The 19,261-nt window shown below is 40.6% G+C and overlaps 1 protein-coding gene across 1 annotated transcript in view; it reads right to left on the bottom strand.

Annotated features, from left to right (window-relative positions):
- Positions 1-19,044, bottom strand: part of ppargc1b.L (peroxisome proliferator-activated receptor gamma, coactivator 1 beta L homeolog) — a 60,319-nt gene extending 41,275 nt beyond the window's left edge. Inside the window, exon 1 of the mRNA XM_018252190.2 lies at positions 18,890-19,044. Within this exon, the coding sequence (XP_018107679.1) occupies positions 18,890-18,961 (72 nt within the window). The 5' untranslated portion in view covers positions 18,962-19,044. The remainder of the gene's footprint in view (positions 1-18,889) is intronic.
- Between the last annotated feature and the right edge of the window lie 217 nt (positions 19,045-19,261).

Genomic DNA, 19,261 nt, shown 5'->3' with positions numbered 1-19,261 from the left:
GGTCCTGTATATAAACTGGTGCCTAGGACGTAAAGGGAAATTTTGCATCCCATAAAGCAGTCCAGTTCACGACCATAGCCATTTTTCTTGGGCTAAGGCCAATATAGTTGGCATGGCACTATTAGCATGCAGTTTACATGTAACACTCGAGATTTCATGTGTCTGCTTTAGCAGCCTATAACTGAAAACTTGCTCCCATTCTGTGGGTAAAAAATATATTAGAATATATAAAATTGATATGCCAGCTTATATTAATTAAATCATTATATAAATTACTTCTAACCAGGCAAAGAGTTTGCATGTTCTCCTCTTGCATGTGTGGATCTTCTCCAAGTACTCTGGTTCACACCCACACTCCAAAAGCATGCAGGTAGGATAAATCATGATGAAACTGAAATGTATGTGTACTTGTGAATTTGATAGGGACCTAATACGATCCAAGAAATCCTTCACCATCCCGTGTTGATGAAACTTCTCTAGATATTATTCAGATACGGACTCAAAAGCAAAAAACAGATGCCAGATTGTGGGATTTGAACTGTTGTTTGTCAAAAGATCATTAATTTCCCAAAGTACTAACCTGGCTTGGGAAGATGAGACAAGAGTATCACAGCAAGAAATAACATACAAGGGATGGATGGGAAACAGTAAATAAAAACTATAAAAAGCAGATTCCAATGAATGAATACAGCTAAAAATACACACAAATACTGGGAGTCACATCTTCACATAGAATATGTTCCACTGGTTATTAAAGGACCCAGTATATGTCTGACTCACGTTACACAACTTCATAGCAAACTTCTTGGATCTCGAGGGCTACAAATCAGCAAATCTAACCAGAAATATGCTCTAAACCAGAAATATGCTCTACTTTAGAACAGGTTGGTCTACATGGAGCAGAGATTCTGGTTATGGCTGACACACGGGGTGCTCTGCTTTAAAAGGGGAAAACTGGTGGTCCTAAACTGAAAATGATTACAGATTTGTATTCAGCAGGGAAAAGATCCCTGTGTTACTCTACAAACCCCATGTATAGCAAAACTAAATAGTTACAATTCCTATTGCAGCAGGTGCATTGCACTTTTTGGTTTGCTTTGTCGAGATATGTGTGTGTGTGTGTGCGTGCAGTGGCGGAACTACCGGGGGAGCAGGGCCCCCCGGCAGCCCGCTCACCACTGAAATCCGGCATCTACGGAGGGGGGGCGGAGCCCAGCTGTGCATCACGCACCAGGGCCCGTCCCCTCTAGTTACGGCACTGTGTGCGTGCCAACACAGACATAATTGGAATAATAAAATAATTTTGCACCACTACTTATGCCAGCATAGTAAAAAAAAACAAACAAAACCTTATTTCATAAAGACAGATGACATAAATGTATGGTAAAAAAAAGTAGGGATGCACCGAATCCAGGATTTGGTTCGGAATTCGGCCTTTTTCAGCAGGATGCGGCTGAATCCTTCTGTCTGGCCGAACCGAATCCGAATCCTAATTTGCATATGTAAATTAAGGGCGGAGCGGGAAATCGCGTGACTTTGTCACAAACCAGGGAAAAAGAAACTGTTTACCCCTTCCCACACCTAATTAGTGCAAATTAGGATTCGGTTCGGTATTCAGCCGAATCCTTTGTGAAGGATTCGGGGGTTCGGCCGAATCCAGAATAGTGGATTCGGTGCATCCCTAAAAAAAAGTGCAAATGATGAAAAGCAAAACTGAAAATGTACAATAATTTTTTTGAACACCATATTTCACTTAGTCATGCTTACACAAAATTGTTCTTTAAAAATCTCACGTAGGCACAATCAGTCTGAGCATGTCTGCTCCACCTCACTACAAGATCTGCAACAGGACATGCCCAGTAAAAACAAGAATGACTACAAAAAAAAAAAAAAACAAAAAAAAAAAAACAGGATTCTCCCTTTTCCTTTGAGCAGCTGAAAAACAAGTACACATCCCATTCATTTATTCAGTGTTGCACAATGCAAATCCAAGAAAACCATCAGATTCCCTGGGATAATAAATCACACATTGTATAGTCCCACACGGCGGAAATTTCCTTGAATAAGCCAAAGGTCGTACTCAGAGTATATAATATAAATTCACAATGGAGAAATGCTAACCGAGAGCCCAGGTAGATCAGACTACAGCATGTCAGTTGCTGGCAAAATAACATATCTGCTTATCGATCCACCGGTGCTGCTGCGGGGGCGTCTAGGAATAATGCCAGTGCCACATTGTTTTGTTTTTTTTTTCTTTTAAAGGATTGGTTTGTATCTTGAAAGGCAAAAGGCCAATAATGGTTTTGTGGAAGTACAGCGAGAGATTTTTCCATTGGCTACAGCAGGGATGTGTTTCACGAGACAGTAAATATTTTCCCTTATTCATTCTAGCCCTTCGTCTCACATTCTAACCATAGGGAGCCCATACATAGGCAAAAACTGTCTGGCACTTCTACTTATGTTGGCCATCTTGACAATCCAGTGGTCCCTGATTCACACCAAAACAATGGATTCTCATTTAGAAATGGATCTGAAGGAGGAAAATTTACAGCCAGCATCCATGTGCCCACCGAGCCTGCAAGGGAACCCAGAAATTACCGGCAGCCTGGTAATTCAAGAGTTCCCATAGAGAGTTTCATCAGCCATAATTGATGATGCCAACATTAAAGGCATTGTTCACCTTCCAAACACTTTTTCATTTCACTTTACTACCTTTATGAGTTTAATTGTGGGCTAAATGAAGAAGCCGCTCAGATGAGTGAAAAAACGGTTTCAAGAAAATATCCAGGTGTTTTAAACTTAATTCTACTAGATTTTACCAGAAAGACTTTTTCTTTTTTTTTTTTTTGACCAGAATTAACGTTTAATTATTAATGTTCCTGTCTCTGGTGTTGCAGTCTGGCAGCTCAGTAATCCAGATTCTGAACTGTTACAATTTGCTACATTAGTGGATACATTTCTCTGTGGGAACATTAGTAACTATTGTTTCAATTCTAACAGCTGCCTTTAATGAACTCATGGATTCTGCTCAGCAGGGACAAAGATAAGAAATGTATAAACTAATGAAAAAAGTCTTTTATTTCTGGTGAATTATCTGAAATTAAGTGAACTGAATGCCATAGGTTGGAATGAAAAAAATTTAGGATAAGGTCACACTGAGCGTTTCGGGGAGATTTAGTCGCCTGGCGACTAATCGCCTCGTCTTTGCGGCGACCAATCTCCCCGAACGCCTTCCCTCACTCTGTGCTGGCTAAAATGAAAAATCGCCGGCACTAATCACACGCGGCAATTTGTTTTCAGAAGTCGCCCAAAGTTTCCTCGTGAGGCAACTTCGGAAAACAAATCGCGTGTGATTTGCGCCGGTGATTGTTCATTTTAGCCAGCGTAGAGTGAGGGAAGGCGTTCCGGGAGATTGGTCGCCGCAAAGATGAGGCGATTAGTCGCCAGGCGACTAAATCTCCCCGAAACGCTCAGTGTGACCTTACCCTTAGTAGGAAAACTGAATAGCCATAAAAATGCACATAATTTATCAAATGGACACAAAGTTGTGCTTAAAGCAATCTTGTGCAAATTGCAGTGGACGCCACCTGGCATGCACCTGCAACTATGCTGCTATGTTTGGTAAAAATGCTGCATTGTGGGTAAAGATTAGTATGCAAAAATTGCACTTTGCCCAAAGCAGATTAAATCACAATGCACCTTCATAAAATAAGTGGGCGGTGACAAATCCCCAAGCCTATAGAATCAGAGCCCCTGGTAGTTCCCTTTATCTCCACAGGGTAACACTAGAAACTCATATACAGTATATAACAATTAAACAAAGTGTAAGTTCAGATCCCTTTGGGTGTAAACATTTTTTTTTAAAAGAAAAATAAACCATTAAAGTTATACACACAATTGGCCTCTATCCAGAGATGTAACAACATGTGTAACTAATAAGTTCAATTCAGTTTTGTTCCTGAAGATTTTACTTAGTCATCCTTACACACCATTCCAAAAAGCACACGGGAACTATATGTTCTAACATACCGTCTCACAGCCAGAATTGTCACCCAACAGTCTTTTGTTTTTTTTACAAAAATCACTTCAGGGAAATATCTTCCCAGTAGTGAACAGACCTGGATGAGACAAAACAAAACATGCGAGGCCCAGAAGCACAAGGGAAGAGTGTATGTACATAGGTCTGTGTTTGTTTCACTGTTATTTCAGTTAAAATGGCTTTATCTGATATACTGCACTTGTGGAATTATTTTGTGCTTGAATTAAAATCTGTACATGGAGGCAGAGCATTCTTTACTTGCTCCAGACTGGAAGTGCCTTGTTTCTGTGCTCATACTTCTGCCAAGTAGTCAGATGCCTAAAATTGCATGCGTGCATTACATAAAAATGTACAGTGTATTTATCGAGCATACAGTTGGCTCCTCAGCAAATCAATCATGTCCAATGCACCACAAACAGGCAAGCTGGTAGCTGCTCTCTGAGCTCTATCCTTGCCTCCATCATTTATTTTTTCCATTGCCAGTAATAAACAGCACCTCTAGTGGTCATACAAATAAAGGTATGTTTATTTTATAGCCAGAGTCAGAGTAACAAATGTAAGGAACAAAGGTCATGCCAGGATCAGGGGATCCCTTTCCGCTAATGTTTTGAAAAGCACAGAGTGTAATGGAATAAAATGACCTGCTTCACCTGCAGAAATACAAATCTCTCCCCTGAGCCAGACCTCTAAAGTAATTGAATCCATAATGGCTGCAAGCATCCGGTTTCCACATACAACACCAAGAGGACATCTAGGCCTAACCGCATAGGCAATTTTCATGGATATCTCATTAAGAATGCAATATAAATATGGGTCCAACAGAGGTTTTGAACAATGCCCTTAGTCGCACAAGCTCTATGGCAGCTCTCGTTCATATGAAAACATGTCTTGGCATATCTCTAAAGTATTATACACTGCAGAGAATAATTTCACCCAAGCATTCACAAGAATAAATGCATCCAAATATGCCTGTGTCTCCTACTGTTTAAGATGTCATTGAATATAACTGAGCAGTATCTTGTTGCCCTTGAAAAAGTCACGATGATCAAACAACCTAGCTTGACATTGGGGAAGAGTTGAAACCTAGGAGACATTAGTCAAGTGATCTCTCATTACACACTTGTGTGCTGCCCTAAACACTGCCATCTTCATTTAGATCATACTCTGCTTAACTGCCTGCCAATGCGCAGTGATACGGCCTGATTAAACGGCTGGGAAATGCACAGGACCTGTAGAAATAAAAGCTCCAAGGGGCTAATGTATTTTCTTCAGCCAGTGAATTGAAAATTAATTTTGCTGATCAGTGAAGCAGAGGCTATACAGTCTGCTCAGCTCTGTACATACAAGAGAGGGGGAGATTTGCTTACAGAAGACACAGATGAAGGAACCTTGTTATGGAACATGTTATTTAGCATGTGCTTGACCCTCTTGCAATGCACAGTTTATTTAAGAGAATGTAAAAACTTTCTGTGATGGGTTGAGTGAAGAGTATTAGATGAAGATATCTAATTGTGGCATTCTATTGCTGGAGAGATGAATATGAAGCTTCTCCTGGTTTCCTATTGTAATGCAGTTGTAAACTCAGATGAAATATATTGAAAGGGACAAAAAAAAGTTATTCAACAGTGAACAGATTTTAAAGATCTATATTTGGCATATTCGGTACATGTAAGGGGACGTAACTCCCAAAATAATGGAGGTCAGGGCCGCCATTAAGGTGATATGGTAGCCCCAAGTGAAGCAAAAATGGAATTTGAAGGTCATAAATATGGGGGAGAATGGGTAAGGTTTCGGTGGATCAAGAGGAGGTATAATGTATATAATGGGGCATATATTGGCAGATCAGGGTTTTGGTAATATGTGAGAATGCATGTACTGTTTAATTGGGGACCCCTAGTGAGGAGTGCCCTGCTATTGTTACAAGTAGGGGACCCATATTTATTGATGGCAGCCCTGATGGTAGAACTGGATGTCCACTACAAGAAAATTCCTACTTTTTTTCACTACTTGAAGTGCTGAGTATGGCTTATAGCAGCCTGTCCTACACCCTGGGTTATGTAAAGCACAATGAAGACCACCTGCTGGCAACCTGCCCTATATCAATGAACAGCTTTTCATTTTTCCTTTTTAAATCAATTGAGGACTGGCTGCTCTAACGATGTGTATAAATCCAGGTCAGACATACGCCATTTCAGTGAATTAGGTAGGAATTAGCAAGGAAGCCAATAAAAGGCCAGAACTGCTGTCTCCTCAAAAAGGTAAATATTTTAAGATTAGTAAAGCAAACAAAACTCGCACTGTCCAGAAACGCATATGGAAAATGTCAGCTTCACATGACCCCTGGTTCTAGTTCATGGATTGATATTGGCCTGCTCAAACGAGAATAATTTGTGTCATGATTTATTTACGGCATTTAAAAGATTGTACTATCTGCAGGCAGTTATGCACATTTAAAGGGCACTAATGGTTTTGGGAAGAACTTATATTTTATGCACACAATGTACTTGGAATGGTTAAAGTGGTCCATGGCATTATAGGTTATTGCTAGCCAGTGCCAATTGACAGAGATGTGGGTGTTGTGTAGTCAGTTATATTTGCTGTTCAGTTTTAGTTTTAGGCAAGTTCTTTGCTAAGGAATGTGTCCCCCGTTAAATATCAGTGCACCTAAAGAGGCCACTTTCTAACACTGCATTCCATGCATCTGTGATCGCTGTGTTTGCAATATGCAACACTTGCACTGTAATAATCTGCTGCTGCTACGCAAGACAGGTTAAATATCAGATCCCTGCAGGGAATGTGAGCAGAGCTTAAATGCCAAATACTAGATCAGACTTAGTGGAATAAGAATAACCCGTCTGCACTCTGCACCCATCCTGGTGCCTTTAAAATTGTATATACTATAAAAAGGAAGAAGGAGAAATAAAGACCATTGTCGAGAGGAGTCACGAGCGTCGTCCCCACACGCATGGAAAGGTTTTTTCTTTGGAATCATGCCTTTAAAAGGAAATGGTGGAAAAAAGAATCCTGCAGATGAACAGCCCAGTAGAAAAGAGGGGCAGTGCTGACAGGCCCTCTCACGCATTCCACTCTGATACACAGTCACAAGACTTGTCACACAGTACTTGAACGAGCAGTGGAACGTGTTCTAAATCTGGAAAGCTTGGCTCCCATCTCTTAGAAACCACATACAAGGAAGGGCTTTGCTTACAGGCCTTGATATGCGGAGATTCCAATACAGCATTTTTTGAGTGTCTTGGGTTGAACAGTTTCTTCTCCTTTCTCAAAAAAAAAAAAAAAAAAAAAAAAAAGATGATTAATGCTGATCCACCCGTAATAGCCAGGGACGTGTAGGGAGAGCTGAGGCTGAACTAAATTACCGACAGAATGCAAATGACTGCAGACTCCTGTGTTGTTCAAATACAGCTTATTGCAATTGAAATTCAGATCCTGCAGTAATCTGCACTATTCCAAGCATACATCGTATCACATCACAAATAATTATGGGCACTACTTCTGACAGCCCCCTAACCTTCTAGCAGTGCTTCACATGAATGCCAAAAGGACTAACCTGATGAGACTGGTTTCAATTCTCTCAACCTGATTTAGCATCACTGGAGTACTTACTTTAGGATCTCAGTGTGTAAATTCTAAGTGATTAGGTGCCCATACTCAGACCAATATTTGCAGCCTATGCTCTGTCAGGACAGAACAGACAGACCATTAAACTGTGTATGGGACCAAAACCAACCTACCTATAAAGGTACAAGTGCACCTAGGTGATAACCAAACCTGCCCAAAATCTTTGTTTATAAAAGGTTGCCTATAGGTGACACTTTCTCTAGTACACTTGATAGACTGTCACACAACAGGCATAGACTATGTGCATTTTCTGTAGGTATTGGTCCATGGTGCACACCGCTGTGATGGACATTTTAAACCTGGCAAAATACAAGCATCTGAATACCAGTCGAATGTATACCTGATGTGCATATCGGCTGTAAACAGACTTTTACCATGTCCTGAGCCAGAATTACATCACTGCTTTACAAGTGGCTGTGGTGGCAAATTTAATCAAAATTCTAAATAGTCTCAGCTTTTACATTTTATAATTCGATACGGCAAGGCGTATACATAAGTTTGCTTATTTTGCTTTCATTTTCTGCAGCATGTTGACAACTTGGTAGAACATGCAAGAACAGGGCTTGAAAATGGTCATATCATTTGCGTGGGTGAAAAGTTACAGATGCTGCACCCCTCCCCAAAGGAAAACTGCAAATTTAATGCTTAGGGGAGTGCACATTGGTTAGAATGAGCACAGGACATCTGAGAGATTTGCTGGTTCTGCAAGACAAACTGCTAAACCGAAGAAAGGCAGCTAGATTGGTGGAGTGTGGCTTCCCTATAAAGCCTGCAGGAATTTATGTACGTGCAGAATTACTTCCTCCTATGAAGAAACTGAAATGTTGCAATAAGCAGGAAGGCAAAAAAGCTACATTGCTTATACAACCTGTGAATCAGCGTAAGCCACATTACAGGTAACCCAGCCCTGATCCGCAGCACTTATTGCCTGGGGCGAGAGGATGTGCTCTTACCTGTTACCATCTCCCTCCTCCATGTTAATGATCTGCAGGAAATTAAAGGCAAGCAGGGTCTCAGGAGGGATGCAGGAAATCAGGCCAGTTATATGCATGGTTGCCCTTGGGCTTTCAATGAATAACTTACATTTTATTTAACCAAGGTCATTCCCAGTGCCTAGAGTCATTAGGGGCAAGGAGTAAAACATAAAATGTGATATATTATTCAATTTAACAGCCCCCAGCCTTGGCCATACCATTTACAAGACTGAAAAAGGAGTTATATGGTATGGAAGGAGACAGTCCTTGCTACACCTTCTATCAACAACTACCGTTTATTGTACCCCTAACTGACTCAAGTACACACTGTTATTTCCACATTCTGCACACGTAAATGACTGGGAAGGTAATTTAATGCATAGTTTTACTTATAAAAGCCATGAGAAAACAAAAGAAAAAAAAGGAGCCATCTATTACGGAGTGACCACTGGGTGATGCTGTTCTGTGAAAAGTTCAGTGCTTGTTAGTTGTAATGAATAAAGTAAACATATTGTGTAAGGCACAAAATAACTTTTTTTCTTTTCTTACAAGAATATTTACTGGAGAACTGAATGACTGATTGAAGCAGGAAGAAACGAAGAAGGGCTTGAGCAACAGAGAAAAAGCCTAGTCTGGAGCATCAACAGTCATAGCAAATAATAGAATGTTAACTAGTTCATTCAAATACCCACACAAAAACTAGGCTTAGTGTTATATTGAATCCCTTTCCCTCAACAAGAAGCATTTATGATACAAAACATTATGTGCACACACTATGAATGCAAACTCTAGTCTTTGGGAAATTGCACTCTTCCCCATAGAATATACTGACCCAGTTGCATAGCAGCCAAAGTGGAACAGGGCAAACATTCTTCCCTGGCTGAACTGCACCAGGATAACAAACCGTGTAGATCCCAGACTTTTATTATGTTGATTCATGCTGTAATCATTTCTAACGATGCATAAATCAATTCTTAAAAAAAAAAAATAAAAAAAATATCAAAAGCTTCAGGTTTTATACGTTTGTGAAACTATAGAAATTGGTGTTGCCGTTTGACATTTCCAGCCAGGATCAGACAAGACTTGCACCAGATTAAGGAACTAATAATGGGAAAAAGTAATAAAAGGAGTAGTTTGCTACCAGTCTACACATCTACAGCTACCAAGAGAAAGCATTTGCTGGTATTTAAAAGCAAACAATGTATTGGTTGCTATGGGGTTACTGCTCCTGGACAAATGTAGGGCCTTTTATTACATATGAGGGTAAGAGTGCATTTTCAAACTATGCCATTTCCCTGTAAGTGATACAACACGTGTGAGATGCAACACTCATATATTGGCCTTTTAAAAAATAATAAACTCAATCATTACTTGCTTGGGCTTCCCCCAAGTATGTGATAAAACATACCAAAGTATGCAAGTGTAATAGGGACTATGTAAAGTATGTGTATGCTCCACATAGCATAAATGAAACTTTATAAAATCATATGTCTACACTATATAACCAAAGGATAATAATAATAATGATGTCAACATGCCATTGCGTTGCACAGGTACAAACTGCCTGCCAGAAGGTGGAGTTTTCCAAACATTCACACAAGAACAAGTTCCTGTGAACTCTCATAAGGGTCTGGAAATGCCGCAGATTAAACATTTCCGATGTCGAAAATTCAGTAAGGCAGACTGACCTGAGAAACGTGTATGTCTGTCTCTTAAGGCAACATTTGGCCTGGAGCCTTCAGCTGTCTGAATTTGCAGTGTTTATAAAGTCTACAGCAATGGCTTTATCCTGTAGTATATATCTCCAAACTGAGGAATAATACTTCCCTCCAGGGAGCCAAATGAGCACAAAATTAATGAGTCTACTGCACAAAGTAAATTAATTCAAAAGCAGTAATGGAAAAAGCGGTTCTTATGAGCGCAATACAAATGAATAAAATGCCTGCTTTGTATATTTCTAGCTGTAGAAGATTGGAATATTGGGCGGCAGATGCATAGGCCAGTAGGTGGTTAATGAAAAGTGAAGAACCAGTTTGCAGACACACCATATGGATTGTTTTTGTATTATTACGTCAGTTAGAGAGGAGTAGAAATACTAGATGTGGTTGTGAAAGTACATTCTGAATGAGTCACAGAAGCTGCTGCTATTAGGTTGGCAGAGGAAGATATGCCCCTTAGGGATTTTTAAGGGTAGTGGTGAGATATATTTAAATCTTTAATTTGCTAGATGCAGTACTGTAAGTAAGCTTACCAAAAAAAGCAATTTTTTTTACGGAATGAAAGGAATTCACTGTGTCTTTTTCCTCCCAACCTGTGCTGGCTAGCTTTTGCTATGTTTAGCCTTTGCACGCTGGTACAGTATGTGCATTTACTGGTGCATAAATATGCCCAGGCACAAATATACAAACATAATTGTTGTAGGATCACTGAGATAGCAGTGCTTGTAACAGCATGCAAATTGGCATTTACCAGTGCACCTAGGAGCTCAGTGCTTTCACTATGCCCGGCCATTTCTCTAAATTCCAATTTCATGCCATGACGGCACTCTGAATAGGCGCACGCTTTTTAATTAAGTGCATTTATGAAAAAAATGCACCCTGGCTTTCTCAATGTGTTTTAGTAAGAACAATACCTCATTGAATGGCCCAGTTTCATATACAGAATTTAATTGGTGCATGTTCCAGTAATTTTATTGAATAAACCACTTAAGTTGACTGATTCTTGATACCTCCTTCAGCTGCCAAGGTCGCCCAATAAGGTCTCATGTGTTCTGACCTTTCATTGAAGTGGAAATCTCTCTCTCTAATCACAGCAAATGCCTTTTTGACTTCTTTGCCATCTTGAATAAAAAGGTTTCCTATAAACTCCATCCAATCTGTCTGGTCTTCTGTTCTGTTTATTAAGGAACACTCAAGCCACATGGCTATAATAAAAAAAAATCTACCACTGACTCAAGGTAGAATGTTTAGCTTTCGGCAAAATGGTAAAACCAACTATGAACAAATGAATTCCAAGAATTGTATCCAATCTATCTGTAACAATTCAGACTTTAGTCCTAGGTGAAATTGCTCCAATCATAAGATCTAGATAAGTCACTTATTTTTCCATTCAATTTCTGAACTGCTTTCTATTTCCAGTCAAGCTACTTCTACATCAATAAAGGCTCCTGAACTGTAACTTTACTCACGCTAAACAGAGTAAAATGGATTACGCCAAGAAGAGATAGAGAAGCGTTTTACAGGGTCTACCACAACCAACTGGAAAAGATCACTTAATCCAATTAGATTATCTGGGTTTATTTATAAAGCACCGATACATGCTTGCTTAGTGGCACACAAAAGGAGGGATGCGAGCAGGATCTGCCAACAATGAATGACTACAAAGAACCATCACGTGATATCTGAAAAGGCTAATAAATCACTTAAGTCGTAATTGTTGGGAGATAATAGTCACTCATTATTATGTGCTGGATAATCACAACAATTGATTTCTGTTTCTGTGAAGTTTATGTTCGTATATTGATTTTGAAAAAAATTGTCCATAAGGACAAATTGATATAATGTCAATTGCCTATACATGTTCTTCAAAAAAAATTGTTACATAAACGACTGATATTAGGCAGGAGATAAGAAAAATACCCCCCCCCCGATGACCCTTCATGTTATGACACACTTTTATATCCGAATAAACTCTATCTAGAACATAGTTGTAAGACATACTTGCCCCCAATTATCTACTGCTTTGTGTGTGGTACATAGAGAACACTGGCTCTTTGGTATCTAGCTACTGATAAAACAATCATTCTGCATACATTGCTGCATTTGGTTAATAAGTTCTTAATGAACTCCTTAACTTCTAGCATAGAGTACTTGCATTCACATGTCAATGGACAGACAGGCTTAATTTTCCAGCCCATGTGCTTGTAAGTCAGACCTAACAAGTCCATTGTACAAGTTGATGATATATTTAGGCCGGTTGATGATATATTTAGCTCCTAGAAGGCCAATGCTATTGTCAGTCCTGTTATAACATCAGGCTTTAAAGAACACCTATGACATGGGTGGGTCACCAGGACAAAAATCTATTACCCCACATGTCCTCACAGTTTAAACAACGTCTACATTATGCAGACAATCTACATAATGTAGCATCTGCCGAACAGTCCAAATGTAATTGTAGTGTGAACAAACCATTCCCTACAGAAACCAATGCTCCCTGTACAGTTTTACAATTAGGATCCAATTTTAGATTTCCAATTCAGAAATACCTGAAAATCTTGAATGCGTCCATTGGCTTCGACATGAATTTGATGCTGAATTTTTACATTCGACTGAGATTTAGAGTTAAAAAAAGCTTCAAGAAGCTCTTGTTCAAATTTGATGTGTTTGCCACGAAAAGGACTCAATTTGTAAAAAGGTAAACGTGAATGTTAATAAATCTGCTTTTTAGGTGGTAAACTCTCATGACAACATTACAGAACCACACTAATGTTGGAGCCAGTGTTTGCAGTTGGCTAGCCCAGCTCAAGTGTAGCATTAGCATTTGTGTGTACTTGGGTTTATACATGGGTATCATTAGCAAGACAGCAGCAAGGTGACACAGTGCCTGTACGCCCTTGAAAAGAACATTCCATTTTTCTTCTCAACAACAAAAGGGATACAATATTGGGTGCACTTTAGTAGTTTAAAAATAAGAATGTAATCTAAACAAACACTAAAGTAGAGGTGTTTTGTGTTTATGTTATGTATAAAAATGTTTATTTCTAAATTCTGTTTGCAGTTGTGTATTCCATATACAGCAGGAGACCCTCTTCATTAATGATTAAAGCAAAAGCTCCAAGGAGAGGGAAGTAATCTTGGGAAGAGGGATAGGCGATTTCCAGGATTAGTTTTCATAGAGGAAACGGCTCTGAGCTGCCTTATGTCCTCCATGTCACTGAATGATAGAATAAGCCAAACAGACTTTGCTCTAGCAGCCCAGTGTCTCCATTCAGATATGAAAGGCAGTTGTAAGCAGGAGGGGGTGTGAAGGGGGTTGGTGATGTAGTAAGAAAGGACGTCAGCGCCAGTCATGGGATACGCCTCTCATTTAGAACTTACAACAGCAAAGCATGTGACTGCTCTTGGAAGCTTTACGTGCAGTTGCATCAGAGGCTAGAGATACACGCTTCTAACACAGGCAGCCGTGATCCCTTAAAACTGCCGTCAAGCAATCAACTTTTGCTTTTAGTGAGTCAAAGAGAAAGTGAAGGGGCATATTATATTGCTTAACAATTGATATTTTAAGGTTGCCCCCTCCCTCAACCTCCATCCCACTGCTGCACATGCCACAGCTATCTTCCACCACAAAAATGCTTCTAGCACTACACAAAGGTATCGGACGCTGATGATCCAGTTCAGCTACTGTAAACTACAGCTCCCAGCATTCACATTCAGCCAACATCTAATTAGAGAACAGCACAGTGCACAGCCTCTCTGGTGCATACAAAACCTAGGAAACAAGTCCATTCCACATGGAAATGAGCAGCAACCACAGATTTGTAACTTCTCCTTAAAAGGGTAGTAACACTTATTCTACAAGGTATCCTTGGTATTCCCACTGGGACAGAAAACAGATATTGCTTCCCAGATCCTGTTTCACACCTAGAATTACATGCATGGGTCTGATTTTCCGACGTTACCAGGCGTTAATGGGCTCATATAAAATTATTTAACCCTTTATATGATCAGTGGAGTAATTTCGAAGTGAATGTAAGCTGCTCGTGTGAACAGGGGCATCCTAATTCAAAAAAAAAAAAGGAATACCATAATTTAATCTGCCGCTTAAGTTTTCATGGTGACGATGAGGTTTATGACCACTAAGAGATTTATTGATCCATGTGACCTTTATACAACGTTATCTCCATAGGAGCTAGTCATTGTACACCATCCTATTCGACCTAATTCTTCTGACTGGGAACGAATACTGCAACCACGACCCCTATTTATAGCGCAGTCGCAATCCAGCAAATCAGATCACTGTGTTAAATAGCACTAAAAGTTGCAGACAAAACAATTTACATCATTATATGCGCAATCACACCCAGCAGGACTAATACTTATTCTATATGCTCAGCCACATAATGTTTATTTGCATCTCCGAGAAATGGAATCAATGCATCTAAATTTCACTGGAACTAAAATAACTAAACTCACCCATAATCGACAGTAAAATGGCTGTCCCCCAGGAAAAATGCCCATTTTTTTTAAAAGGGTTGTTCACCTTCCAACACTTTTTTCAGTTCAGTTGGTTTCAGATGTTTGGATGGTGAACAACCCCTTTAAATGATCTTTTAGTATTATGGCTGTGATCGTCAGACAATATACAGTTTGGTCTTCATCTTTTTCGGGCAGCTATGTGGTTACTAGGATTCAATTTACCCTAGCAACTATGCAGTGGCTTGAATGAAAAACTTAAAAGGAACAGGGCATTCTAGAACATAAGAAAACTTCAAAAGAGGCTGGCACAAGCCTGGACCCACGAAGTAGTAAAGCTGGAGTCAGATTGTAAAAGGGCTTACGTTTTATTTTCCATAATTAAGAACCAAGGCCTGACGCGTTTCGTGTCTACTAAGGACACTTACTCATAGGCTTTAAGGACTGAGCAGCGTGGGGGATCAATCTAATGGTAATTATTTTCTTGAAGTAAAGTTAATAGGGATATGTTTTCAATTATTTGCACGTTTGCATTTATACACGAGCAGGAGCTACCATGTTGCTTGTCTAAGGCATTCCTCATAGATTTTATGAGCAATAGTATCACATGCAGCCACAAGAGACTATGCTCCACTGCAGTGTATGAAGAGATCTTCAGTCAAGGTATGCAGCAATTTTTTTGTTAATCATAAATAATTGTAAGGCGCCATGTAGACTGTAAATTGTGCCATTGGCAAGAAATGGAGAGCTTCCTAATGATTCCCATATCATTAAATTCAAAGTAGTGTGGCGCTTACGAGACAGCCATCTAATATCATATTAATGAGAATAAAGAACAGGTGCTACATTCGCCAGGGCTACGGTTCATAAGGCAAGAACTCGCCTAGAGAACTGGAGTCAGAACATTGAAGAAACCGCCGTGCTAGTGACATTTGCAGCACATACACAAGCAGGACTATATTAGGATGGTTAATCTACAGCAAACAGACCCTATCGCTCACATGGTACTGAGACTGGCAAAAGTTTAAACCAACGTCACCTGAATGCAGCAGAAAAAATCACATGTTCCTAGAATCGAGTTTAAAACAGGGAGGGGGGTGTTCAGGCATTGGGTACCCTTTACACTTTCTTTATCAGCATTAATTCCTGCTGGCGTATCTTTAGCAGTACAGAAAGGCAAAGGGCACAGCTCCAGGCACTTTCTCATCACCTTGATTGGAGTTTGCTCACTAGTAGCAGTCATCATTAAGCAAACACCACTACAGCAATGAGCCAAAGAACATTGCACCAGAGGCCTTGGGGCCTATTTATCAAAATAAAAAGAAAGCAGTATCTTGGCCTACAGTTTCCATACGTTACAATGCTGCTTTACTAATAATTCTTGGCCCTCATAGCCTTGCAATTTACAATCAATTTTTTTTATGAAGCAACTAAATTAGAATTTCTCATGAATGCATTGTTTGTACAGCATAGACACAGCATTATTAAGCCAAGGAGCTTCCTGGTATGTGGATCACAGGGGAGGAAAAAGGTTATTACCTATTCCTCTGAGATTTGATAACAACACACCTTTTAGCTGCTGTCTCAGCAAAAGCAGCATGTAAATTCCCTAAACTGTTCCCAAGAACATTTGGGTGGAGAGGCGATGTGATAGTTAAAGTATCAATCTGACTTCATCTGCAATTCAAAGCATGCTACATGGAAACTATGCTCAAAAGAGCGACTGCCAGCCAGATCCGGATCACACAGGCAATCCAACAACGTCTGGCATGAAAAGGGTTACACATGTATCACACACCCCCCCACCCAAGATATCTGACAACAGAGAACATCTAGTATTAATAACATCCTCTGACATGATTCCAAGTAAAATGCAGAACACAATTATAAAATCAGCCAGTCCTCTTGCAAAATATCGTTGGCACCTTCAGCGCGCCAGCTGATGCCGCATCCCCTGCAAGTTGCAGCTTGGCAACATCTGGAGCGCAGGTTTCCCATTCCCTGATAACATAATCGGCCACTGCATCTTTCAGAGAATAGGCAGAGCACAAGCCCACATGAATTATGCCTTAGCGTGTAAGGGATCTTATGCAAGAGATATTATTTATTGGACACGCTTGATAAAACTTGGTAATTCGATCAATCTAAGATTTTATCTAAGGCTTGGCCACCACTATCCATTATAGAATGTCAATAATGAGAGATCTCTTTAGTCTCTACCCATAATAGCAATCGGTAAAAGCTGCATCTCACACATGCCCAGAATACTCCTGTTTTGTAAGCAGCAGACTGCGGTTATGAAACTCCCAGCCCTGAGACACGCACACTTCTAAGCATGGCTGGTTTCCTATTAGGGAACATTGGATTCCTTTTGCAGATCTAGGAGTGTAGACCTGCTTCTTGCAGCTACTGATCAACCCATGCACTTTGGCTCTGGATATTAGTCAATTAATTAATTAATTAATAAACAATTAATACATCTGCAACCAAGGAACAAAGACATTTACTAATTTTACTTTTATCCACGTATCAAACTGCTGCAGCAGCAGAATTCCTGTTTTGTAATATTTAAATAGTCAGCTGGTGTGCAGAGAATAACAAATGCCATTTAACTGGTTACATAAGTCGGCTCAAAGGAGTGACATCCTTACTATAAAGAAGCTTGTTTCTGTATGTATGAGAATGTGGATCTATAACAAACAACAGCCATGAATATCTTGTAAATGATATCCTTATAAACGGCGACTACTGATGTCATCAATTATAAACGGTGAGTAGTGATGTCATTTCTGTCTCACTAAAACTTGAGTATTATAATAAATAACGTACCCCTTGGTGGAAAATAGGAGGATATTAGAAGTAACCCCGGATTTCCATGACCTGTATACTGCTAGGTGACTTAGAATATCCTTATATTTTACAATAGGGGGTACTTTATTCACTATATAACTGTGCAGCTTATTGACCCTTCAGATAACATAGAAGGAGGCAGGCGCATAGCTTCTCTGTTTTGTAACTGCTGGTTTGATAGTTCCTGCTTGTTTTTTCTTATACTCTACACTAGACATCCAATACAAACATTCTACTGGAAACCATACAAAGGAAATTTGCAGAATTATCATAGACAAGAAGGGTTTTTTTTTTTTTAACCATTTGAGGAACAGGTTGAAGTTGCCAGCGTGGGGTTAAGCAGGGCTCTCGGCTTCCCACTGAGCACGCACACATTTCTCATTTTAGTACAATCACACTACAAAGTGCAAAATGCTAACATGATACAGAGTTTCCAGCGCAGATCTGAGCTCTCATAGGCAGAACGAGCAGCCCGGGCTCACGCCCCCTCTCCGAGCTCCGCATGCAACATCCTGCTGCCGAATACCACATGGGCAAACCGGGCACCTTCTAGTCACGTGTCCCAGGAGCCAGCTCCATGCTGCACCCTTATCCTATATTCAACGGGGTACCCCCCACCCCTACATTTTCTCTGCAGTGGAGTATTCCAGCCGTTAGAAACCTACAACACGCTGCCCTGGGCTACTCCACGTGGTAGCGAGGGGGGCATCATGCTGGCCAATAAATGGGACCTGCTGGGCAATTCATGGCATCAGAAAGTTTCTGGGGTGATTTAAAGTTATAATGACTGGAGTGAAATTAGAATTGCAAATAGCATTAGCCTTCCAACTTTTCATTTGTCACATGAGCATGCTCGCCGGTGTGAATAAATAGTGCCGGTATTGCCACCGATTGTTTAAGGGTTGTTGAGGGTATGCTGGGAAATGTAGTCCAGCAATAGTTGGGGCAGGTTTGATATTGCTGCAGTGGAACAGCAAGGTGCACGACTAGTAGGCGGCCATTTGCGCTGCGTTTCTTATTAGGGTTGCGAAAGTGTGACTAAATCTTGCTGCAGAGAATGCAAATGGGGTACAAAAAGATTGGGGCGCTCAGAGAGTGTCGGTGATGTAATAAATGGCCCTGTCCGTGCCAAACACAGGTGCCTGCAGAGCAGCTCAGGCAAAGCCATTGCTTCCCTCCCCGGGGCTTCTTACCGGGCTGTCAGTCAGATAATTAAAGACGAAAGACTCAAGATCCTCATCCAGCAGTGCGCTGCAGTCCGCCATCTTCCAGCGAGTGCAGCTCAGCGCTAGAGAGAGCTCAGTATAGAGGAGGGGGAGCAGCCGGCAAATGGGAGGGGGGAGCAGCCGGCAAATGGGAGGGGGGAGCAGCCGGCAAATGGGAGGGGAGAGCAGCCGGCTCAGGAGGGAGGGATTGGCTCTCCACTGACAGCAATTCTCTCTAACTGCTGCTGCTTCTTCCCACTTTATTAGCTGCACCTTTATTCTCCTATAGGGCACAGGCCAGCCTCCACCTGTGGCCAGGGTTGTCCGGTCTGATTCTCAAAACCAGCCCAAAGTTAGTTA

The sequence above is a fragment of the Xenopus laevis genome, chromosome 3L (assembly GCF_017654675.1).
Source record: "Xenopus laevis strain J_2021 chromosome 3L, Xenopus_laevis_v10.1, whole genome shotgun sequence".
Taxonomy (NCBI): domain Eukaryota; kingdom Metazoa; phylum Chordata; class Amphibia; order Anura; family Pipidae; genus Xenopus; species Xenopus laevis.
This window is presented reverse-complemented; position numbering and strand designations above follow the sequence as displayed.